Source organism: Sceloporus undulatus, chromosome 7 (genome assembly GCF_019175285.1).
Source record: "Sceloporus undulatus isolate JIND9_A2432 ecotype Alabama chromosome 7, SceUnd_v1.1, whole genome shotgun sequence".
NCBI lineage: Eukaryota > Metazoa > Chordata > Lepidosauria > Squamata > Phrynosomatidae > Sceloporus > Sceloporus undulatus.
The window spans coordinates 27,533,142-27,559,443 of NC_056528.1; the positions used below are offsets into that span (position 1 = coordinate 27,533,142).

General features: G+C 46.7%; 1 protein-coding gene across 1 annotated transcript; it reads right to left on the reverse strand.

Moving 5' to 3' along the window:
* Positions 1 to 5,488: 5,488 nt before the first annotated feature.
* Positions 5,489 to 19,856, reverse strand: LOC121936554. The gene is made up of 4 exons (XM_042478883.1): positions 19,719 to 19,856; positions 11,981 to 12,126; positions 9,318 to 9,422; positions 5,489 to 6,929 (listed from the first exon to the last, which is right to left on the reverse strand). The coding sequence occupies exons 1-4, from the start codon at positions 19,854 to 19,856 to the stop codon at positions 6,536 to 6,538; spliced, it is 783 nt and encodes a 260-aa protein (XP_042334817.1). The 3' UTR covers positions 5,489 to 6,535.
* Between the last annotated feature and the right edge of the window lie 6,446 nt (positions 19,857 to 26,302).

Below are 26,302 nucleotides of genomic sequence, written 5' to 3' on the forward strand. Positions count from 1 at the left end.
TAATAATAATAATAATAATAATAATAATAATAATAATAATAATAATAATAATAATAATAATAATATAAACACATAGACACCACCACCACCCCTGAGTGACTTTGCAAGTTGCAGCAACAAATCACCCAAGCCTTGCAAATGGTAGCAGGCTGCTCCTCTGCTAGTTGAGTTGGAGATTTGCACCCAACACATTTCTCTTGCGACCATCTAAATGGGAGCATTTGCACCCTTGCCCCTCCCTGGGAGATGACCTGTGAAACCTGGAGGCCTCCCGAGTTCTTTGGAGGAACATAAACAAGCATTATGCCTGGGTGTGCGTGGGTCAGGAAGGGATTGAAGGTCAGGCCCAGCCCAAAGTGTGAGATTCGACAGGGCTGGGTAGCAAAGGTGCCGCGAGGGTGTGGCGCTATGGCGCCCTCTCGGCGTGGCATGGGTAGCGGTTGGCAAGGCCGTGCCCAGCTGGTACGATGACGGCGCGGGAGTGGGAACCGACGCACACCCTGATCCCTCGTGAGCAAGGAGGAGGAATAAGGGGGCCAAGATAAGCCAAAGAGGCACCATGGCTGCTGCCATCACTTGCCTATGCCAACCCCAGGGCATGTGGGGAGAGGATGGCAAAGGCGTGTGCCACTTTTGAAGCCGTGGCAGGCTCTACTTATGCACTGGCTTGTGTGTATGTGTGTGTGGCGGCAACAGGAGGAGGAGAGATGAAGGCCTTCCCTTTTGACGGCCTGCCAGAGGCCTGGCTGCCATCCAGGTTCCCACAGAGGCCTGGTTAAGAAAACACATCCCGAGCCCATGGCGGTTGCCGGGGCAACGGGCCGGCTGCCATCTTGGAGTGCGCAAAGGAGGGGAGGGAGGCCCCAGGTGCACCACTGGTTGTGTATAGTGTGCACACCAGCAAGTGTGGCGTTTTGTGTATGTGGAAGAAAGAAAGCAAGCAAGCACATTTATAAATGCATGTGTGTGCGAGAGAGCGAGGAAGGGATGTGGGGAGAGCGCATAGGGAGCGCATGGATGTGCGAGACTGCACACCTACGCAATGTGTGTGTTTGAGGAAAGGGGCTGCGATTAAGGCGGGGATAAGGCATGCAGTCTGGGTTGGTAAAGCATGTGAGTGCATGGCTGCACATGAGGGAAGGGATGGGCTGCCTGAGTGGATGGGAAGAGGCTGTCCATGATGTATGTTGCGCCTCACAAAATTATCTGATTTCTGTTGTTGTTGGGTGCCCCCAAATCGTTTCTGATTTATGGTGACCCTAAGGCCGCCCTATTGTGGGGTTTTCTTGGCAAATTCCTTCAGAGAGGGTTTGCCAATGCCATCTTGAGAGACTGAGAAAGTGTGGCTTGCCCAAGATCATCCAGTGGTCTTCTATGGCTAAGTGGGATTTGAACCCTGGTCGACCAGATTCATAGTCCAATGCTCATGTATGGATTAGATGTGTTTGTTCTCTGAACCCAGTAGTGGTGTGAGTTTTGGCCTATGATTCTGGAGACCAGGGTTTGATTCCCAGATCGGCCATGAAGCCCAGTGGGGGACTTTGGGCAAGTCACACACTCTCAGCCTCAGGGGAAGGCAAGGACAAAGTTCTTCTGCATAAATCTTACCAAGGACCATGACAGATTCACTTTAGGGTTGCCCTAAGTTGCAAACGACTGAAAGCAAACGAACTGGGCCATTTAGCCCATTTTGGCTTGGATCAGTATTGATCTGAGTGACAGAGTTCCTCTCTTTTTTCTCATCACGTGAATCTGCTGCAAAGGCCTTGGACTGCAGGCTCAGAATAATGTGCGTCTGCTACCACTGCGATGTAGTCCCACTCCCACATAACTTCACTCACAAGGAAAACCATCTCTGGACAAGTTAGTTCTTGCAAGGTTCCTTGGGAGAATCCCCCCCCCACTCAGTGGTCTAAGTTGCATTAGTTTATGGTTGCAACCAAGATGCCGATGATGCCTGGAGTGTGCGCGAGAGCAAGAGCCTTACTGGAAAACAGAGCACCTTGAACCCGGGCCCCGTAGCTTTCTTCTCAGCCTTTGCAACTCCCAACCCAACCCGGCCTGGTATCTGCATCTCTGCCCCCCTCCCTTCCCATGCGCCAGGAGGCCAACGGGTTCAGACGGGTTTTGTTCTTCACCCTGGGCAGGGTGCCAGGGCTGTTCCTTTTCCAGCTGGGCCTCCCTCTCTCGCCTCCCTGCTTTCTGCCCTCCAGTGATCCGTGAAAGCCGACACTGGGGCGGAAAAGAGTGAGGGGGAGGCAGATTTGGGGGGAGAGGAATGTCACCCATGTGCTGTGTGGGGGGGAAGGAAGTGGAGGAGGCACAGTGTGGGTCTTTCTTGTTCCTCGCCAGCCCTGTCTCCAAAGGAAACTCCATTTTCTATTTATAACTCCCAGGCATAAAGGGCATTTCTAGGGTTGACCTTCACTTTGCCCTCCCTTTGCCTCAAAGGGGTCTTTGTGCGACCCACGGTTAGCCCCACTCCTCTTTCTGCACCCCATTCATTCTCTCCTCCATGCTCCCCTTTTCCAATGCAAAATAATCCCTTATGAGCAAGCAACTAGATCCCCTTCTAGCCCTCTGAAATGTGGGCAGAAGGAGTCGAAGGTCCCATTGCACAATTTCCCAAGCATTCCAGGCCCCAGTTTTTGGGGGTCATCCCCAGGCAAAAATGTGTGTTGTGTGCCTTTAAGTTGTTCCCGACATACAGCAGCCGTAAAGCAAACCTACTGTGGGATTTTCTTGGCAAGAGTTGTTCAGAGGTTTGCCATTGCCTTCCCCTGAAGATGGGAGAGTGTGGTTTGCCCATGCTGAGTTCATTGAGTACAAACTATTTAGAACTTGGTTTGAAGCAATGGAAGTTAAGTTGAAAACAAAAGGGAAAAGTGGGAGGAGGAGAGAGAAACTGGGACATTATAAAAGCAGCTGAGAAAGTGGGATGGCAGAGGAGTAATTGGGCCTGTCCCTGCTAAACTGGGACAATTGGAGGATATGGGGGATTTACAGGCTTAAACTGTGCATGATAATAGGAAATTTAAAGGACAACTCTTCTTTCTGGCTGCATTGATACCAAGTTAACTCAACCTAGTCCAGAGGCTTTCCTCTTTGGAATGAAAATGCCCTCCCCAAAAGCACAAAGCAGCACCCTGGGGATGGCAGAAGTTTGTGTTTTTTGTGGGTTCTTCGGGCCATGTGGCCATGTTCTAGAAGAGTTAATTCCTGATGTTTCACCAGCATCTGTGGCTGGCATCTTCAGAGAACATGCCAGCCACATATGCTGGCGAAATGTCAGAAATAGACTCTTCTATAACATGGCCACATAGTCTGAAAAACCCACAAAAAACAGCCGTGAAAGCCTTCGACTTCATAAAAGAAACACACTTTGCACATGCTCACTGTCCCTCTTGCCTTTTCAGTTTGGGGTGCAGGGTTTTCACTGTTTCCATTGGATAAATTCTAGAGCGAAGCAGGATTTCAAAAGGGTTGGTTTTCACTCCAGGTTACGTGGCTTGGCCCAGTTTTTTCTCCAGGCAACTGCAGCGCCTCAGCTTTCTGGAAGTGAAACAAGCCTCAACAGCAGGGCTGACTAGGCCACAGCCAACTCCTGGCCTCCATCCCTGGCTGCCTCTACCCTCCCTGTACTCCACCTCTTTCCCCTAAATCTGCCCCCAATCTCCATTTTTCTCTGTTCTTTCCCTTCCCAGGGCTTTGCAGATAATGACAGAAAATCCACATTGTTTGCCATCTCCGCCTGCAAAAAAAAGTCATAGAAGCAGACAGAAAAGGGTCCCAAGGGGGGGGGTCTCCTAGTCCAACACCCAACCATGCAGGAAGACATAACCAAAGCACTCCCGAAAGGTGCCCATCCAATTTCTGTTTAAATAGCTCCAAAGATAGAAAGTCTGCCATCCATTCCACTGCTGAACAGTTATTGCAGTCAATAAGTACTTCCTAATGCCCATCATTCATTCTACCTCTTTGGAGTTCACGATCCTAGTGTTAAAATATGGGATCAGTATCTGCTTCTTCTGTTGTTCCAAAGCTCCAGTATTTTTAATTCTTGGCCAGATGCTGGTTCCATTGACTCTGTATTCTGCAAAATTTTCCTCTCAACTTCTGACGCTGTCGCAGATGCGTCGTTCCAAATCGGTTTCCGAGTTAAAACCTTTTTCATGCCGTCATCCTTTTGGAAACTGACTGGGGTGGGCTGTTCTTTATGTGCTGGGCTGCTTTATTTGTGTATATAGTCTTTTAAATGAACTTTTATATTTTTAACGTCATAAATGGTTTGTATTTTAAATAGCATACATATACACACACGCGTATACCAATTGGGTGACCTTGGGCAAGTCACACTCTCTCAGTCTCAGATGGCAATGGCCAACCATTCTCCGAACCATTCTTGCCAAGAAAACCCCATGATAGAGTCGCCCTACATTGGAAATGACTTGAAAGCACACAACAACAACAACAACAACAACAACCCTTTATTGACCTTTTTGTATACCTTCTCCAAGTCAAAAATCTGGGGGAAATGTGGCCAAACAACATCAGAATGTGGTTAAGAGAGCAAAGAGGGTACGAAGTTGTGAGTTGCAAGCATCCAGAGATTATGAGATCAAATCCCTAGGAGTGATTCTTGTCCAAAACCGAAATGTAGGGAAAAGTTAGTTAGGGAAAAGTCATTGGCTCTAAGTTAGATTTCTATTTAAATCGCATCTTAATTCATGGGGACTGGAATCTTAGGTCCAAAACTCACTGCAGAAATAACCCAGAATGAGACCGCTTTAACTGCCCTGGCTCAATGCTAGGGAATCCGGGGAACTCTGGTTTTGTAAGACATTTAGCCTTCTCAGTCAGAGCGCTCTGGTGCCACAATAAACTACAATTCCAGGGATTCCCTAGCCTGGGCAGTTAAAGTGGTGTCAAACTGGATTATTTCTGCAGTGTGGAATGGACTTTAGTACAAAGACAGTTCAGTTCAGTCGTCAATTGGGACTTTTAAGTACTGATTTATTTATTTTTGTGAACTGGGAAGTGCTTTGAGAGATAGTGTGCTTCCCTCGGGTGTGCCCTGTCTGCCCACTCCTTGTACCTTTGTCCAAATAGGTTCATCAGGTTACTAAAAGGACACACAGAGAAACCTGCCAGGCCTGTTTGACCAGAAGCAAAACAGAGGAGATTATGCAAGAAACAATAGCCCCCCTTTTGCCTTATCTTCTTCAGGGGAAAATACATATAAATCTACTAAGAGTATAGGGATAGTCTTAGTTTCTTCTCAAATCAATGAGTATTTTTAAACAATTTTCTTCCCTCTGTGCAAAGGTCTTTGAAAATATTCGCAACTGAGGACTTATTTCACGCATGGTTGTTTTGCAACAATATTTCTCATCAGCTGCATCCTCACTGCAGCAATAATCCAGTCTGGCACCACTTTAACTGCCCTGGCTCAATGCTACGGATGTCTGGGAACTTTAGTTTGTTGTAGCACCAAAACTGGCTGACAGAGAAGGTTAAATGTCTCACAAAACTACAATTCCCCAGGGTCCCATGGCACTGAGCCATGGCAGTTAAAGTGAAGCCAAACTGGACTATTTCTGCAAAGTGGATACAACCCAGGATCCTTCTCATAAAGGTTTCTCAACACACACACACCCCCCAAAAGTTTTTAAAAGCATTTTAAAAATATTTTCAAAATAACCGGAATGGATGTCCACCTGTGTACCTGGAAATGGGTCCCCCGCCACTGAGAGCCAGCATGGTTTGAGCTATGACTATATATGACTAAATATATATTTAGTCATAGCTCAAACCACTACACCACACTGGCTCTCATTGGACACACACACATATATATATGCCCAGTGAGTACCAGTGTGGTGCAGTTCTTTGACTATGACTGGAGATCAGGGTTCAAATCCCCACTCAGCCACAAAAACCCGCTAGGTGCCCTTGGGCAAGCCACACTCTCTCAGCCTCCAAGGATGACAATGGCAAACCCCCTCTGAAGAATCTTGCCAAGAAAACCCGGTGATATTCGCCTTAGGGTTGCCGCATGTCGGAAAGGACTTGAAGTGCCACAAGACACACACCCAATGTCTTTGAATTCAGTATCAGGATGGAGAAGGAAGAAGACAGAGGCCATCCCTTAGAAAGCAGGAGGGTTGGCCCACGCCAAGCTCTCTCGCACACATTCCTGGACTGTGTGTTGACTCTAGAGCAGTCCCCTCCATCCCTCTCTTCCTGCCAGGAATCTGCTGGCGGGCAGGCGGCCCCTTTCCGCATATTCCCATCCCTCCCCACCTCCAGGATGTCCTGCCACCACCATTGTTCTCACCCTCCCCGCCCTTTACTGGCAGCAGATGGGGACGCCAGGGTGGTGGGGTGCATTGGGGTGAGCCTCATCTTCCAAGTGCCCTCTGGTTTCTCCCTGGTGGAGGCAGGGGATGGGCACGAGATCGAGTCCCCTGACATCCAGGATGTCATGATAACAGCCTCCATTTTGAGAGAGACAGAGAGACGGTGAGGAAATGCATCAATGCCTCCAAGCGAGGTGGGGGGCTTTCAAAGCATACCCTTCTGTTTTTTCATTTTCATTGTTTATTCTCTTTTTGTCCTGCCTTTCCTCCAGCAAGCTCCAGGGGAGGGATACTGTGGTCCCTTGGGATCCGCTGGGGTTCAGTTCCAGGATCCCCGTGGGTAACAAAATCAGTGGAGGCCCAAGTCCCATGATATACAGTGGCATTGTTTCTTCTGCGGGGGTTTGCCATCGCCATCCTCTGAGGCAGAGAGAGTGTGCTTTGCCCAAGGTCACCCAGTGGGTTTTCACAGCCGAGATGGGATTCGAACCCTGATCTCCAGAGTCTCCAACCACTACACCAGGCTGGCTCTCTTCATGAGGGCTAGAACCCTGCGATAGCTTAACTTTCCTGTTGAGAAAGAAAACATTAACTATCCAGAAGCATTTCAGCAGCTGCAGTGACAGAGAGAGGCTGGAAAGGAATCCTGCACCCAGGCCTTGGCACAGATGAATTATTCAACAAGGAAGGGTTGTGACCCCAGACGAAAACAAATGCTGGGAGACGTGGTAACTGGTAATCAGATATTTCTGTGCGAAGTGGCCAAAGGGCAGGGGATGATGGCTCTGAGCTTCAGCCACCGGTGTTTCAGTTCTTGCCCAACCGCTTTGGAGAGAAGGCCCTGGACAAGAGCAGCCAAAATCCTGACCCAAAGTCCATCTCCATTTTAGGACTCCCTTCCAAAAGCTCAAGTTGTGTGCTTTCAGATTTATTCAGAGGGGGGTTGATTTGAACCCTCACCTCTTGGAGTTCTAGGTCAGCACTGAAACCACTAAACTGCCCTGTCTCTTAAAAGGTTTGCTATTGTCTTCTTTTTAGGAAGGGCAAGCATGACTTGCCAAAGGTCACCCACACTTTTCCAGGGCTAAGTGAAGATTCGAACCCTGGTCTCCCAGAATCCTAGCCCACCATTCAAACTGCTACACCAGGCTGGTTTCCCAAAAGCTCAGCAGAATTTAGAGTAGGGTGGGCAAAATTCTCCCATTAGGGCATCATGGCATCCCATAAGCTGTTTTTCGGTCCCCAAAACTACACCACTATGTAATGTATTCTACACACGAAACTGCACACTATGCCAGTGTGGTGTAGCAGTTTGTTGGACAAAAACTCTGGAGACTAGGGTTCGATTCCTAGCTCAGCCATGAAACCCACTCCCTTTCTGCATCTATCTTGCCCCTCCCAGCCTCTGTCAGCAGGTGCTGCTCAGGTAGACTGCTCCTGCCCATGGAGGAGGCTCAATCCATTGGATCACCCAGGCTCTGAGCCGATGCTGCCAAATGCATCTAATAATAATCCTTCAAAGCTAATAGCAGTGGTGTGTGGGCAGCGCATTACAAGACAAGGCAGGGTGGTTTTGCTCCCCCCCACCCATCGCTCAGCAAGTCACGCCGCAGGATTCGAATGGGTGGGCGGAAGGAGGAGCAGCCAATCTGCACAAATAAGAAAAGCTCACCTCTGTTCCCAGGGCAGGGAGCAGCTCTTGTTCTTCTTTGCTATCCAGGTGACTCCAATGTATGGCGACCATCTGAGAGCCTCGCTCAATCACCGCCACGCTCAGGTCTTGCAAATGCAGGGCAGCCTTGATGGAATGATTCCATCTAAAATTCCTTTGCTAATGCCTTCCAGTTTACTGAGCGGGATCATTTGTACGTTGCTGTCCATGACACCTTGTGCATCCTCTCAAAGAATCCTAGAGTTGGAAGAGAGCCCTCAAGGGCCATCTAGTCCTTCCCATTTCTGCCATGAAAGAACTCACAATCAAAGCACTCCCAGCAGATGACCATCCAGTCTCTGTTTAAATACCTCCAAAGAATGAAACTCCATCACTTTCTGAGTCTTGTTATTTGCCATCAGTTTGGCTTCTAAGGCCACATCTGCACTGCAGATTTAATGCGGCTTAATACTGCCTTAATGGCCAAGGAGCCATCCTATAGAATCCTGGGATTTATAGTTTGTTGTGGCACCAGAGCTCTCTGACAAGGAAGCCTAAATATGTCCCAAAACCCACAATGCATTGAGCCACAGCAGCTAAAGCAGTGTCAAACTGCATTAATTCTGCAGCATAGACGCAGCCTACGAATGAGAGACCTCCACCTCACCCTTTCCTCAACTGCTCTGCTCAGGTCTTGCAAAGTGACTGTGGCTAGTCAGGACTGGTCTTATTGTCTGAATCATGGGAAAGGAGCATTGCGTGTTCACCCGGTTTTAGTCTATGATTCCAAAAGTCTCCTCCTTATCAGGAGGACCAGCCAACCGTCACACACTGTTTTTTGAGCACTGGTGAGGCCGAACTGCACTCTGTGCATGCTCAGAGATATTGCTCAAGAAGAGCCCTGCTTTTAAATCAGAATCTCCAGGAGTGGAGCCCTGGATGCCAGTCTGCGAAGCACCTAACATTTCTTTAGATTCTTGTAGCTCACGGCTTGCTGCATTCTTGTGTGGCATCGCACATAGGCTGGATCCACAGTGCAGAAATAATCCGGTTTGACACCGCTTTAACTGCCATGACTCAAGGCTATGGGATTCTAGGAATAGTAGTATGTTACATACTACTATTCTTAGAATCCCATAGCCTTGAACCATGGCAGTTAAAGCGTTGTCAGACCGGATTATTTCTGCAGTGCGGACGCAACTATGGACTCTGGTGTATCGGAGTCCCAGGAGGAAAGGCATCAAGCAGAACTCCATCTGTTTTTTCCTTGCAAAGCTGCCAGTAGAGACCCGCCTTTTATGACTCACCTCCACACGTGCGTTCCCCCATTTTCGTCAGTGCCGTTGATGATAGAAACAAATCTGCTTCCTGATGCATCACACTCTGTCTCCGTCCATCTCCAGCTGCTTGAACTACATGGGATGGGGGAAAACAAAGTTGTTGACCCGGAGGCGAGGCTCTTTCCAAGAGCAGGCAGCTGAGGTTTGGCAAAGCTTTGCCTTTAGCAGCTGAGGTTTAGCAAAGGTTATCTCTTGCCTTAATCTGGCTTTCAATGGGTGTATTTATTTTTAACTGCACACACACACATATATGACTGCACTTGCCACTTCATTTCCATACACAAAAGATTTTGAATCTGTATTGACATTCTCACATACTGCAGACATATAACGGCATATATAGGTCTGTCCCTGGCTTTGCACTCCATCATCTGAGGAAGCAGCCTCAAGTCTACGAAAACTCATGCTGCCAGCCTCTTTCTTTCAGTTCGTCTCAAAAGCAACGCAAGATCTCTACGCATACTGATGTCACAGACTAACACGGCTATATCTTTTAATTCAAGTTGGCAAGTTTCCTCAGGGGGGTTGCCATTGCCATCCTCTGAGGCTGAGAGACTGTGACTTGACTAGGGTCACCTAGTGGGTTTTGTGGCTAAGATGGGATTCAAACCCTACTCTCCAGAGTCATAATCCAGTGCCCAAACCGTACGCCACCCTGGCTCTGTTATCATTACGCATTCATTTCATCCTCCCCAATTTATCCTCGGAACAACCCTGTGCAGTAGAACAGACTGAGAGTCCGAGAGACTGACCTCAGGACACAGTGAATTTTTCAGGAAGAACTGTGATCGCTCTAACCACTACACCATACTGTCTGGTTGTGTCATTTTATTGCATTGCAGGAGCTAATGAGTTTATTGGTGAGGTCCAATGACTAGACCAGCCAGTCCACTCTGATCCCCAATTCAGCCTCTTAGGACACGGATGATGCTCTATTTAATGATGGGAAAATCATTTATTTATGCACGGCCCGCCTTTCTGTAAAAACATCAAAGGCAGTAATTGGACAACGCATAGGGAAATATATAACCAACTCTCCTGTAACAGTGTGTTTGTGTGTGTGTGTCTATGTGTTTTGATTTCTTCAGACAGTGTGGAGATGAGCAAGCCACGCAGACATTATTAAAATTAAAATTAATATTAATATTTTAAAAACATTGTTATGAATGTAACTGTGAAACAGTTAACTCTTGAGAGTCTGCAGTCGCAAGATTTGGCTGGAAAGATGGTGTGCCCTATCATAGGGTTTTTCTTGTTAAGACTGGTTCAGAAGGGCTTTGCCATCACCATCCTCGGAGGCTGAGAGAGTGTGACTTGCCCATGACCGCCCAATAGGTTTCCACGGCTGAGTGAGGATTCGAACCCTGGTTTCTGGAGTCATAATCCAATGCTTGATCATGATAGCTCTATGAAAGAATGTACCTCTCAATGTATGAGCTTGCCTGAGTTTTAAGATCCAATGGGTGGGGTGGGGGTTCTATCAGTCCCCCCATCTTCACAAGCATATCTGTTAAGGATAGGAGGAGGGCCTTCTTGGTGGCTGCTCCAAACTATGGCATTCCCTCCCACAGAAGGCTCTCTTGGCCCCTTCTCCGCTCTCTTTCCACTTTTCTAAGGTTTCCGACTTCACACCCCCTGGCATTGCACAGATGAAAACCAGGACAGATGTGGCCAAGCAACTTCAGAGTGTGGTCAAGGAAGGCCACACAAAGTAGGAAAGGCTGCAGCGGTTTGTCTTTGCCTGAGCCAACTGGGAAGGACAAGAATCTCTCCTTGCCTCTCCTTCCCACAAGTTAATGGAGTGCACCATTTGCAGCAGTGGAAGTAGGCTGAGGATAAAGGGGGGAAGTGGGGGGAAGAGCAAGAAACCGGGCGCTTTTAAAAGCAGCCGAAAAGTGGGATGGCAAAGGATTAATCCAGACTGTCCCTGCCAAACTAGGAGAGTTGGAGGGTATGGGACTGCTAACTGTCCCTTGCAAAAGTTCTTTTAATTGGAGCAGGCTGTATTTTTATCGTGGTGGTTGTGCTTTTACTGGTTTTTCAAATGTTTTAAATTGAATTTTAAAAATATAATTCTTTATTTAATTGCTTGTAAACTTTTGTTTTAGCCACTATTTTAACTGCATTTTGGTTTAACTTGTACTATGAGCTACCCTGGGTCCTATCCTGGGAGAAAGGCAGGATGATAGAGAGATGATTGATCAGTTGATTCGATCAATCAATCGATCAATAAATCAATGTCACTGTTGTTGTGTGCCTTCAAGTCATTTTCAACTTATGGTGATCCTAAGGCCATAACAGCTTCTTCGGAGGGGGAGGGGTTGCCATTGCCATCCCCTAAGGCTGAGAGTGTGTTGTTGTGCAATTCTCTTTGCTCTCAGATGTGCAAGCTTGAGCTCATCTAAGGAGAGGTCTCAGTGACACCTGAGGCTGCAATCTTGTCACCCATTTACCTGGGAGGAAGCCCCATTGAGGTCAATGGGAGTTCCTGCCTGCCTTCCTTCCTTCCAAGCCTGAGATGCTTGAGTTGTGTGCTGTGCCAGAGATCTGGTCTGAATCACTTCCCTCCCCCCTCCGCCCCCTTATTCCTGGCTCTTACTCTTGTTTGGAGAATCAGAAGGATGACTTACCTGCTGCCCCACCTTCTGGCACTCAGGAAGTGTTGCCTAGCGGTCAGAGGAATCCTGGGCTGCCTGGTTCTATTTTGGGCTCTGGTGCTGACGGGTGCTTTGAGGAATCTTTTCCTCCTCCTTCCAGGTCTGCTCCAATCTAATCCCTGGCAATTGAGATAATGATGACCATTATTTTGGAAAAAGGATGGGTGACGTCTGTCCAAAGGCTCTGGGTGCAGAACCACACACAGAGAAGGAAGCAGGATGGGGAGTCAGGAGCCACAGAAGTGGCTAAGAAAGTGTGTTCGCACACTCCTCTGGTTTTGTTGTTGTGTGCCTTCATATCATTTCTAACTTACTACCGTGGCAAGATTTGTCCAGAGGGGGTTTGCCACAATTGCCGTCCTCCGAGGCTGAGAGAGTGCGACTTGCCCAGGTCACCCAGTATGCTGCCATGACTGAGCAGGGATTTGAACCCTGGAGTCCTAATACAGTATCAGCACCAGTATGCCATGCTGATTCTCAGTTACATCGCTTCGAGTTGACTGCAGCATATTGTGAGGTTGTCTTGGCAAGATTCCTTCAGAGGAGGTTGCCACTGCCTTCCTCTGAGGCACAGACAGTGCGACTTGTCCTGGACTCATTGCTGCTCTACTGATTTTTGCTTCCAGGTAAGCTGGAGGCATGAGCAGCATCTGTGGCTTCCTGAGAGAGTGTAACACCTAAAGTCACCCAGTGGGTTTACATGGCCTACTGGGTGACCTTGGACAAGTCACAGTTTCTCAACCTCAGAAGAAGGCAATGGCAAACCCCCTCTGAAGAAATCTTGCAAAGAAAACCCCATGATAGGGTCGCCATAAGGCAGAAATGACTTAGAGGCACACAACAACAGCAACAACAATTTATTTAATTCATAGACAAGGAATGGAGACACATAACCTGGAAGTACAGACTCTGGCTTAAGACGGTGTGGCATTCTGTTGTTGTGTGCCTTCAAGTCATTTCCGACTTATAGCTACCGTAAAGGTGAACCGATCAAGAGGTTTCTTCAGAGAGGGGTTTGCCCTTGCCATCCTCTGAGGCTGAGAGAGTGTGGGTTTTGAACTCTGTTCTCCCGAGTCCTAGTCTATGCTCAAACCCCTACACCACAAAACCTGGTCTTTTACAACTTACCAGAGCACAGATCCCTGCTTTGAGGGGTTTACAATTTAAAATCCAAAAGAGGAGATCTCAACATCTCTTCCTGTTTGCTTCTTGGCAGAGCAAACTTTTTCCCCATGTTCATCTCCTCTGGCCTTCCTTGCCGTCTAAGGAAGAAATCCCACAAACCCTACAACATACAAGGCCAGCTGGTAGGCATGCCATTTCTGGGTTGGTGCCTGTGCCAGGGCCATTTCCCACCTCCCCAGGGCTGGGCAGAGGGTGGCATGAGCCATTTGGCATTCTCGGGCCGGGCTCCAAGTGGGACGAGAGGGGCGTGGGAATGCCTGGGCTGTGAGTGTGTCCCAGTGTTTGCTTCTGACAGTCACAGTGCGTCACCGGTGGGTCACACCTTTTGGAGGTGGAGGGACACCCACTGCCAATCCTGACTCAAGGCCATGCCACAGCATGTGGTTATTCAATGCGTATTCATCCTCCATCCCGGAATTATCATTATTTTTTTCCTTCCACAGATCATCACAGGGCGTGGATTTAGTACAAGAACATCCACAAAACAGGGATGCCTTCCTAGGGCCAACCCAAATGCACAAGCGATGTGATGCATGCTTTGGAAGCCACGCCGGCTTCTTCATCAGACAAAGGTGGTAAAAAAAAACATGTACGTAGAAGGAAAAATATATAAAATGACAATGTTAGTCACAGGCCTGGATTTCGTGTTGTCATTGTGTTGTCCTCTACAAGTGGGTCTCCTCCTGGCCAGATAGCACTGGAGATAAAGCATTCCAAAGTCCAGGAGGTACAATTTGAATTCTATTAGCAATACAAAAAGGCTATTTCTTCTGAGAGACATGATGTCTCCATCCTTTGTGAGCCCCCTTTGTTAGGCAGAGGACATTGAATCTCTCAAGAGAAACCTCCATGCTTTTGCATTAGGAAACTTTTAGGAGCTGTTTTGTGTTGTTGTTGTTTTGGGCCTACAAATCATTTCCAACTTATATGACCTGAATACAGTAGACTAGAAAGCTGGGCCACAGCTAACAAAATGAACTTCAGTATGGAGAAATGTAACGTACTGCACTTAGGGCGGAAAAACGAAATGCACAGATATAGGATGGGGGACACCTGGATGAATGAAACTACGTGTGAAAGGGATCTAGGAGTCCAAGTAGACCACAAGTTGAACATGAGTCAACTGTGCGATGCAGCAGCTAACAAGGCCAATGCGATTTTAGGCTGCATCAATAGAAGTATAGTGTCTAGATCAAGGGAAGTAATAATGCCACTATATTCTGCTCTGGTCAGGCCCCACCTGGAATATTGTGTCCAGTTCTGGGTGCCACAATTCAAAAAGGACATTGAGAAACTGGAGCGTGTCCAAAGGAGGGCGACTAAAATGGTGAAAGGTCTGGAAACCATGCCCTATGAGGAACGACTCAGGGTGCTGGGTATGTTTAGCCTGGAGAAAAGAAGGTTAAGAGGTGATATGACAGCCCTGTTTAAATATTTGAAGGGATGTCATATTGAGGAGGGAGCAAGCTTGTTTTCTGCTGCTCCAGAGACTAGGACCCGGAGCAATGGATGCAAGCTCCAGGAAAAGAGATTCCACCTCAACATTAGGAGGAACTTCCTGACAGTAAGGGCTGTTCGACAGTGGAACACACTCCTTGGAGTGTAGTGGAGTCTCCCTCCTTCGAAGTCTTCAAACGGAGGCTGGATGGCCATCTGTCGGGGATGCTTTGATTTGGATTTCCTGCATGGCAGAAGAGGGTTAGACTGGATGGCCCTTGCGGTCTCTTCCAACTCTATGATCTATGATATGTTCCAACTTATATTATTCCGACTTATACTTAAACATATATGTTTCCCTGTGGCAATGCTATCATAGGATTTCTTGGCAAGTTTCTTCAGAGGGGGATTGCCATTGTGGTTCTTTGAGGTTGAGAGCGTGTGACTCTTCCAAGGTCACCCAGTGGGTTTCCATGCCCACTCCAACACCCAGCCCATTACACCCCACTGGCCCTGCTGGTAAAATATGACAAATGTAGTCCCAATTAAAACAAACAAACAAACCTTTTTTGTATTTGTTAACAGTAATAGTAAATAGTAAAGTAAATAATAAAGTAAAAACTAAACAATAAAGTCCCAATCCATTTGCCTCCCTCTTTAGGGTTCCCTGTTGCAGTTAAAATTTGTGTGCATTTTCTGTCTCATCTGCATCCTGCCCAGTCTGTCAGAGGAGGATTTGGATTCCTTGGGCACGTCACACTCTCTCAGCTTCAGAGGATGACAATGGCAAACCTCCTCTCTGAACAAATCTTGCTAAGAAAACCACATGATAGGTTCGCCTTACAGTCACCGCCATAAATCGGAAATGACTTGGAGGCACACAACAACAACAACAAAGTGGCAAATATGGCTATTCTCTTTAGTTGATCCTCCTTGCAAGGTAGGCCAGGCTGAGAGAAAAACAAAGCCACAGCTTTACAGTGAGTTAAATGGCTCAAGGGAGAAGGAACCTGAGCCAAACAACATCAGAGTGTGGTCAAGATGGCAAAGGTATCAGTGAGGAAGGAAACACAAGCCAAGAGAGGCTGAAGCAGTTTGATTTTGACTGAGCTGACTGGGAAGGCAAGATTCTGCCTCCTCTTCTTTCCCCCCATGCTGATACAATTAAGTGCAAAATAACTTTTACACTTTGAATTCAATTTGCAGCCACTAGCTGAGGACAGAGGGGGAAAGTGGGAGGAGGAGTGAGAAACCGGGACATTTTAAAAGTAGCTGAAGAAGTGGGATGGAAGAGGATTAATCAAGATTGTTGCTGCCAAATCAGGATATTTGGAGGGTATATGTTTGGCCACTTGTGCCATCTGCCCTTCTGTTTTTCACCACTCCTGAAACCATCTTCAAACAATCTCCCAGGTAAATAAGGATATGCCTCACTGACAGTCGCAACGCAAGAGCCACAGTGGAGGGAGATATTGTGGTTGCACGTTTTGTGTGTTAGACAAGGACTCCAAGAGACATGGGTTTGAATCTAAGATTAATTATGGTAGATCCTCTGCGGTCATTATTTTTGTTTTCTTAGCATTCAACGTTAAGCCTACCTTGGCACTTTCTTTCTTGATCTTCTTCAGGAATTGTTACAGGTCTTTGTCAGTTTTTTTGCTAGTACCATGGTTTCATCTGCATCGCTTTGGTTGTTGATGTTCCTTCCTCCAAACTTCACTCCTTCTTCCTCAGAGTTTAAGCCTGCTCTGTGTATGATATTGAATAAATAGGGTGATAGTATGCAGCCATGCTTGATATCCTTTGCCAAGAAGCATTCTGTTTCTCCATCTCAACGGTGTTCCAGTTGTATTTTTAAGGGCCACATGCGTCCTGCACCTGGCCACATGGTCCACTTCTGCAGTTCATACTCCCAGCTAAGTAGAATCAGGGCATCTTAAGAACTGGAAAGGACCCCAAGGGACATCCAATCCAACCACCATCTGCCATGGAGGAGGACACAGTCTATGGGACAGATGGCTATCCAGCCTCTCCATAAGGACCTCAAAAGAGGTGGCGAAGTAAGCCCTCACGAATGCAGTTGTGGGTTCACACCTGAGGATTGTGCTGTAGATGTTAATTTTGAGGAGTTGTGCGATTGTATTCCAAGGTACTCCAGCTGCTGGTACAAAGTGCTCCAGCCTGCAAAAGGCACTCGGCTGAAGCATAGATGATCCTGTTATGAGAAACTGATATTTTGGGGGGTGAAATCTGGGAGGAGTGCCCAGATTGAATCAATGCACAGAGGCCTGCTGGCTTCATTCTGCATCCCATCCGTGATAAACTATAATTCACTCACCCTACTTCTTTTTTCAGGGCACCATGATCCAGTGACTCAGCTAATCCAAAGCACCTTATCTTAACATTTAGGGTGAAGATTATTGGCTAGATCTGCTGGCTGGGATAATTCAAAGCTTTGCTCTTGCTCACCTGGTTTAACCTACAGAGGAGCTAATTTTGAAACCTGGTGTGCCTCCAGCAGTTCCTTTCTTGCAAAGCTTATCTTTAAAACAACAACAACAACAAAGAGAGATGATCTTGCAGAGACAATCGGCTCAGATCTTGCAAACCTCACCTCAGGGCGTGTTCCTTCATACCACTCAGGTTTTGGACATCCTCCCCTGAGGATCTACGCTCCTCCCATAATGTGTGTGGCTCAAACTCCCAACTCAGCTCTTGCAAAGTTCATCTTGCAAAGTAGTGCTGGGATTTCACCCAAAAAATTTTTAATTGGTGGACTGGCGGAGGGATTTGTCCAGTGGCCACAGGTAGCCTGTGATTTTCCCCACAGACTGAAGGTTTGTTGTTGTTGTTGTTGTTGTTGTTGTGTGCCTTCAAGTGCCTTCAGACTTATGGCAACCCTAGGGCAGATTTTCTTGGCAACTTTCTTCAGAGGGGCTTTGCCATTCCCATCATCTGAGGCTGAAAGAGTGTGCCTTGCCCAAGGTCACCCAGTGGGTCTCTATGGTTGAGCCAGCATTCAAACCTTGGTCTCCTAGAGTCCTAGTCCAGTGCTCAAACCACTACAACATTAGATCAAAAAAGAACTCTTGTGCTTTGAACTTACGTTTGCAGCAAGTCAAGTAAGCGAAGGACAAAGGGAGAAAGCAGGAGGAGGAAAGAGAAACTGGGACATTTTAAAGGCAGCTGAAAAATGGGATGGCAGAAGATGAATCAAGACTGTCCCTGCCAAAGTGGGACAGGTAGAAGGTAAGCAACTGCACCTCCCATCTTGCACTGCAGAATAACTGGTATGCAGGAATGCATGTGTCTGTGCCTTCAAGTTGCCTGTCAACTTATGGCAAGCCTATGAATTTAATAGAGTTTTTTTAGGCAAGGAATATACAGCGGTGCCTTCCTTAGTGGAAGGCATCGCTGTATATGCCTTGCCTAAGAAAACTCTTATTAAATGTTTTTCCTCTGAAATATAGTCTATAGCACCTGGTATCCTCTGGCAGTCTCCTCCGAAGTGCAAATACTAGAAGTGGCACAGAGCCATCCTGACTGAGCCTCTGATTAATTCTGCATGAATTGATCTGTTCCACCTTTGGAAGCAATCTCAAGTTGGCAGCCATCACTCCACATCTTGTGGCAAGTGGTTCCACAGTTTAACTGCATGCTCTTTGAAGAATCCCTTCCCTTCATCAATCCCAAATCTAACACCATTCAGCTACTTGGCTCAAACTGGCAGATGCCCTCCAGGATTTCAAAGAAAAGGAAGGTCTTTTGACCAGCCATGACTGTAGATGCCAAGGGTTGCTCCTGGCACTGTCACTCTGTATTGATTCCTCTAAAGACAAAGCAAGTTTCCAGTCCTCCTGGTTCTGAATCAAGTGGAAAGCCAACAATAGGCAGAAGGAAGGGAACGATCTGAAAACTAATAGCAGGAGAAGGAGGAGGAGAAAACAATAGATGGAAAAAGGCAAGCCCACCTAAACCAAACTCTGGATTCAAAAAGAAATCCAGTGTATACAAAGAATTAAGTCATGTGGATTTGGCTGAGCCAGCCAGTTCAAGTGGCACTGGGAGACCAGGATTCAAATGTCAGCAATGGAAATCCACTGGGTGTCCTTGGGCAAGATACTCTCTCAGCCTCAGAAGAAGGCAAAAGCAAAGCCTCTCTGAACAAATTTCACCAAGAAAACCCTAAGAGAGGCAAGATGGTGTAGCGGTTTGAGGGCTAGGGAGGCCAAGGTTAGAATCTCCAACTGGTATGGATAAATTCCACTCTCTCAGCCTCAGAAAAGGCAGCAACAAACTTGGTCTGATAAATTTTGCCAAGGAAATCTTCTCTTCACCTCCAAGGAAGGTAGTGGCAAACCACCTCTGAAGGAATCTTACTAAGAAAACCCTGTGATAAGGTAGTTTTAGGGTCACCAAAAGTCAGGAACAACATGAATGCCAACCAAAACAACAACAACCAAAAAACAATTTTGACTTTGTATGAATCAATAGTAAGTCAATAAACCACCATAAACTGAGTCAGAGACCAGTAGTCCTTCTAAATTAAATATTTTTACCATGACTTTTCCTGACTTGGTGCCCTTTGGGGAGCTTTATGACTACTACAGCTCCCAGCATCCCTAACCATCCACTATGTTGGCTTATGGGGCTAATGGGGGTTATAGTCCCAAATGTCCAGAGGGTGTAAGTCTGGGAAAAGCCTGTTGGCTTGCATCGCAAGGTTTCATATGGGTGATCATGGGGGTGCGGAGATGCCAAAGTTGGAACTTGGCATCTGTTGGATGCCAATCAGAGTCCTTGACTCCATGGAGCTGGCACAGCTAGGTGAACTTTGAAGTGAGGTGGAAGTTTAAAATAATGACATTTCTAGTCCTCATGATTCTGAATAAGAGAGTGATTTAGCACTGGAATGTAGGAAAATGTCTTAAATGTCTTCTCAGGCTGGTTGGGAACGGGAAAGCCATGCCAGGAAAGAGGGTGATGCTGAAGCCAGGAGCATCTGCTTTTCTTGACGAATCCAGGCCAAACAGGCAAAGCCAGCCAGACGGAACCATCTGCTCTGAGTCTAGAAACCCTGGCACGCTACCGGGTTTCGGCGTGGTGCGTTGGGAAGGAGACAGGCAGAACCCGGCTCCGGAGAGTGTAGGAAGCAGTTGAGCTGTCCTGTCCGCCGGCCCCCAGTGGCTTGCTCTGACTGGCAGCTGCCCTGCAGGGTTTCAGGCATCGTGGTTTGCTTCTGGAGCCTGCCAACTGGAAATGTGGGCCTGCACGCACAATGGATGCGCCACCCATTGAGTTATAGCCCTTTCCTTTCAAATAATGACCTTTCTAGTCCTCACGCTTCTGAAGAAGGGGGCGGTTTAGAACAGGAACATAGGGAAAGGTCTTAAATGATGCTCTTTGGACATTCATGCCCCCCCTTCCGCCTCACTCCAAAACTCACCCAGATGTAGGGTGTGTGTTAGTTGGGCCATCAGGTTATGCCAGCCAAACATGGACTTTGCACCCAAGGGTGGGGAAGGGGTGAGGGAGAAACCACCCAACCTCCAGGGTTGAAGTCTTACAAAGCAGGAAATAATTGATTTGGGGTGGGCAAAATGCAGAATTGGAACAAGATCAAGGGATGAGCAGTATTGCAAGGGAAGAGAAGGAAGGTCTGAAATCTCTTGGTCATAAACCTCAGTTGCGCATAGGTTTTCCTCTCTCTCTCTCTCTCTCTCTCTCTCTCCATTCTTTCTCCCTTTGCCTTTTTAGCCATTTTCCTCCTGGTTGTAGTTCAGTGGCTGCACTCAAACAAAGGAAGGGTACTTGTTGTTGGATACCTTCAAGTCATTTCCAACTTGTGGCAATCCTAAAGTGAACCTATCACAAGATTTTCTTGGCAAGATTTGCCACTACATTCCTCTGAGGGTGAGAGAGTGTGACTTGCCCAAGGTCACCCAATTAAATTCCATGGCTAAGCGGGGATTTGAACTCTGGTCTTCTGCATCATAATCCGGGCTCAAACCACTACACCAAGCTGGCTCTCTGCATCCACCCATATCCATCTCCCATCCCAACCCCACACCTCTGCTTCGGGTTCACCTTTAAGCTCAGCAATATAGCATATCCTCTAACCATCATGATTTGTCAGGGACAGTCCCAAGTAATACCCTGCCATACCACTTTTTAGCTGCTTTTAAAATGTCCTGATTTTTCTCTCCTCCTCCCGCTTTCCCATTTTGTCCTCATCTTACTTCAGTTGCTGCAAACTGAGTTCAAAGTGCAAAAGGAGTTTGCATTCAGTTAACAACAGGTGACAGAAGAAAGGAAGAGGTGGAATTTTGCCCTTCCCAGTAGGCTCAGGCAAAAACAAACTGGTATACCCTCTACTAGTTTGTGTGTTCTCCCTCACTGGTAACTTTTGCTACCTTGGTTACCCTTCATGTTGCTTGGCCACATGTCTCCCAGCTTTCATTTGTGAAATGTTAGAGGGTGTGATCTTGTTGGAGTCATCTATCTATGTATCTATCTATCTATCTATCTATCTATCTATCTATCTATCATCTATCTATCTATCATTTTGCATCATCTGTTTGCCATCATGAGAACCAGCATGGTGTAGTGGTTTGAGCATTGGACTGTGACTATGGAAGCCAGGGTTCGAATACCTGCTCGGCCATGGAAATTCACTGGGTGACCTTGGGCAAGTCACACATTCTCAGCCTCAGGGGAAGGCAATGGTAATGAATGAATCTTGCCAAGAAAACCCCATGATAGGGTTGCGTTAGGGTCGCCATACGTTGGAAGCGACTTGAAGGCACACAACAACAACAAGAGGCAGTGAAGGAGAGTTGAAGGGATGTAACAAAGGGAAATTGGAGAGCTCATACTGTTAAGAAGGAAGAATTAGGGATGTGTGTGGGAGCAGTGATGGGAAACTGAAGGTGTATATGTGGACAATGAGGATGAGTTAGAGGCCTATAAGGGATTGCTGAAGACCGACAAGGGACAGAAAGCGTGGGGCCCTTTCACAAAGCAGCAGACCTTTAAAACAGAGGGTGGTGGATTCTCCATCTTTGGAGGTCCTGAAACTGAGGTTGGGTGGCTGTGTTTCAAGAGCACTTTAGTTGTGTATTCCTGCTTGGCCGCGAGTTGGACTAGGTGGCCTTTGGGGTCCCTTCCAAGCTGAAAAATCTATGATTCTATGGATAGCTGCAGAAGGTGGAGCTGGAAAAGCAATGCTCATGGACACATTAGGAAATGATTTGACAAAGGGGAACATGAGTTTGTGCTGGATCTGAGTGTGAAATGGAGCTTGCGCTCTGCTCATGGCTAGAGGATGCTGAGCACCAAGGCTTTTCTAGCCTTGGCCTGGGCCTCTCTGTTGCCAAAGGTGCCTGGCCGCACCTTGCCCACACGCCTCCTAGTCCCATCTCCATCACCTTGACTCCTTGCGTGCCTGTGTATGAAACTCAGCCCGGCCCTAGAATACCCAGAGAAGCGCTGCAGGTCAGGGTGTGCTGTGGAGGCGGCTTGCCAGCCAAGCGGCGTGTGGGAGAAGTTGGTGCAAAGCTTGGAGAGGCGCCTACCTTGGGAATTAACAAGGTGTGTGTGTGTAGGATTGCCCAGGAGGCTAGGAATAGCTGGAGGGACCACAGGTCAAGGCGGAGGATGGGGTATTAGCAGGCGCCGGGCGTGTGGGAGAAGAACCAGTGAGACTGAGGGAGTCCACTCCTTTTCCATCATCCCTTTGCCAGCATGGTTAGGACAGTCATCCCTCAACTAGGCTTCATTTCCATGACCTTGAGGCAAAGGGGGATCTGGCAATGCAGAGAGGTTTGGGGTATTGCTGCCAAATCTCAGAGCCTGGCCTTGAGTCTCCAGTTTTCCTGAGGGTGCAATTTCTCCAGGTTTGGGGATGCTCAGTTCCAGGCAAGAGGAAAGGGCTGTGTATAAATCTCCGAGAGAGAAGCAGTTTGCTATACTTTGCAAAGATTACCGGTAATTGATTTGTTGTTGCAACTTGTAAAGACTCGTCAAGGGATCAATGTATTTAGTTAGCTTCCTCCTCGTCTCTCAGTCATGTTAGTGCCAGGGCTCACCCTCTTCTCTGCTCTGCAGTCAACTTCCCTCATTTCACCTTAATCTGAGAATAGATTCTTTAGTTAAGATTTCTGTTTTAATTTCCCAATAGGCAAATAGTCTGTCTGTGTGCGCATACATGTATCTGAATGACAAGCTGTGGGAAATTGTGGTTGGTAATAAATGCATAACGCTTAATGACATCCCAGGGACCATCTCTACATCTCACCTTTTGGCTTGGAAACCTCAGGTCCTGGGACAATCCTGAAGGGGCAATCTTGTTTCTGGAAGGCAGTTCTAAGCGTATGGTAGTGTTGTGTGTCTTTAAGTTGTTTCCAACTTATGGCCACCCTAAGGCAAACCTCTCATGGGGTTTTCTTGGCAACTTTCTTCAGATGTGGTTTGGCATTGCCTTCCTCTGCAGCTGATTCGAACCCTGGTCTCCAGAGCCATAATTTAATGCTCAAACTACTAGACTATGCCAGCTCTCTTTGGCTCCTCCATACTGCTGTTTAAAAACCTCTTTGGGCCTCTTTGGGAGGTTTTCTTGTTGTATTTCTGCCTCTTTTAAGAGGCACAGATTTCTGGGCTAGGGGATATGTTGAGGCAAACTTTGTCCAGGCACATGAATGCGCAAACGGATGACGCATGGTGTGTTGGCCCTGAAGAAAAGGGAGAGGGAGCGTCAGAAGACTCCGTGTTAGTTTGGTTCACAGCATGAAACCTTCTCCTCCGAAACCCCTCGCAATCTCTCTCACACAGACTCACGCACAATCTATTTGTGGGTCATGCACGCACATTGCCTTCTCTGGCGCGGCATTTTTTTTTTTACTGGGAAGGAAGCGCACACAAAGGAAGAGACAAATATACCCACAATGTCTCCACCCACCCGACGTCACAAACCAAGCACGTGGAACAAGCAAGGCTTTTCCCCACTCAGCATTCGAGCCATAAGCCAGACAAAAAAGTGTTGAGTTCTTCTTTTAAAAAATATATACAGCGGGCCCTTAATATTCAGTAGAGTTTGGTTCCAGGATCCCCCCCCCATAACAAAATCTGTGGATGCTCAAGTTTCCTTAAATACAATTTAGTAAAAGAATCTGTGGATATGGACAGCCAACTGTATTTTACAAACTTTTTGGATCAGACCTCACCAGGTGCGGCAGTAGTGGTTTTTTCCTCTGTTTTATGATGGCTTTTGTGGGTGATCACAAAATCTTAGAGTTGGAAGGGACCACAAGGTCATCCAGTCCAGCTCCCTACCATGCAAATATGGAAAGCATAGGTTACAAAATAGCACAGCACATGAAACCAGGAAGCCTCTCCATATAAAACAGTTAGTTCCCGAACACCAACTGGAATAAGATGATGCAAAAGTTGAAAATATAATTAAACTATCAATAGAATATAATTCAACTAGAGTGTTGGACAGTGTCTCTGGAGACCAGGGTTCGATTTCTGGCTCAGCCAAGAAAACCCATTGGGGGACATTGGGCAAGTCACACTCTCCCAGCCTCAGGGGAAGGCCATGACAAACCTCCTCTGAACAAATCTTGCCACGCAAACCCCATAGTGGGCTCAGCATAAGTTGGAAACGGCTTGAAGGCACACAACAACAAAAACAAAAGGAGGGGAAACCGAAATCTCAAACTTCAAATCTCAAACCCAAGGAATAAGGACAAGGAAATGGTTGCTATGGATGCTTGGCACAAGAATTAAAAGCAAGGAAAAGTCTGGTCATTAAAAGAAAAGGAAAAGGGGAGACATATTTAATGCTTTCCCCAGAATTATTTTCTTTTCAAATGTGTCACATCAGCTTCAGTTTAGGAATCTTGGCTTCTGGTAGAGTTGATTCTTGACTGTCTGTCTGTCTGTCTATCTATCTATCTATCTCTGTTGTTGTTGTTGTCATAATGTATCACCAAGTCAGCTTTGACTTATGTTGACCCTTTGAATGACCATCCAAGTCAGCCTGTTAGCTCCGCTCAGATCTTGCAAATCCATCACTGTGGTTTCCTTCACTATGTCCACCTGTACTGCAGTTTCTCTCGTTTCCTACTGCCTTCCACTTTAACAAGCATTATTGTCATTTCCAATGAATAACATCATCTCATGGTACGTCCAAAGTATGACAGCCTCTCAGGCCCAAAGATGTGTCTTTTTGGGATTCACAGTACTGTACTCTCTTCCAGCACTACATCTCAGATGAGCTGATTCTCTTCCTATCCTCTTTCTTCACTGTCCACCTTTTCACGGCCACACACAGAAATGGGAAATATGATGGCATGGACCATCGTAACTTTAGCATTCAATTATACACCTTGACACTTATCTAGTTCCTTCATAGCTGCCCCTTCCAAGTCCTAGCCTTCTTCTGATGTAGCACTGTGATGCATGACAGAGCCAAAGTATAGAAATCTTTGTTGTTGTGTGCCTTCAAGTTGATTTCGACTGAAATGGTGACTCTAAGGTGAGCTTTCATGGGCTCTTCTTGCCAAGATTTGTTCAAAGAGGGGTCCCTGAGGCTGAGAAAGTGACTTTCCCAAAGGGATTCAAACCCTGGTCTTCTCAAGTCCTAGTCTAGTGCTTACATTACTACATCACCAGGAAACCGTTAACATATTTGAAATCTCACTTGATCTTAGCCAAAAGGCTGAGAAGCGATGACATATTTGATATCTCCATTGTTCATTAGATCAATAAAACATCCTTATTGTGAGCTGGGCCACCAGCCTAACTTGTCTGCTCCAACTTTCCAAGGCCTGGATGCCACAGAAAATATTCATTCTTTTTTTCTCTGAGCAATGTATGTTCACTACTTGTGAGACCTGGCCCTCCCCACACACATGATTCAAACCACAGGGTACCTCTTTGACTCACTGAAGGACGGGTGAGAAAATGTACAGCAACATCATGACCAAAGATTATCAGAAGGAAAGGAAGATTGTTCACAGGGTCTTGTTTTGTAATGTTACAGTAACACACCGGAAACAAAATAGCGGAGCGTGAAAAAAAGAAAGAATCAAGCTTCGTCCATCAAAACTGGTCTTTACTGATTTACTGCGTCATAAGCAAAAAGCTTTACCAGAAGGGAAGGGAGATGCTTTTTGTTTAAATTAATGGTAAGGAAATGCACAGTTACTGTTAAGTTACAGTAACATACTGGACACAAAGTACTGTTTTACATATTAATCCAATAACACTTTAGTTCAGGTATGGTCATTTCAGGTTTCCTGCTGGACTACATCACCTAACAGGCATAGCCAGCATTATGAGTGCCAAAGAGATGATGGCCATTGCAATCGATCAATATCTGGAGTGTGCTGTAATATAAGAGAGTGCTGTACTGTTTTTGTCTTAACCTTTTAGTTGATGATGTATTAAATCAGAGATGGTGCTATGCAGATGCCCAGAAGTGTTTAGACTTTTAAGTCCCGTCACCGCTAGCCAGAATAGCCAATAGTTAGGAATACTGGGAGTTGCAGTCCAACAGCATTTTGAGAGCTATGTGATTCCCACCCCTGTTTTACTGTTGTTTATTCTCTTCCGAAGGGCTGGGAATCATGCAACCTTCAAGGTGTTGTTGGGCTGCAAGTCCCCGATTTA

Coding starts and splice junctions, on each gene's coding strand:
- LOC121936554 (XM_042478883.1), bottom strand. CDS start 19,856: ATGCCTGAAACCCTGCAGGGCAGCTGCCAGTCAGAGCAAGCCACTGGG. Junction 9,423..11,980: donor GCCAGAAGGTGGGGCAGCAG/GTAAGTCATCCT, acceptor CATCCCATGTAG/TTCAAGCAGCTGGAGATGGA. Junction 6,930..9,317: donor GGGGGAACGCACGTGTGGAG/GTGAGTCATAAA, acceptor CTTTCTCAACAG/GAAAGTTAAGCTATCGCAGG.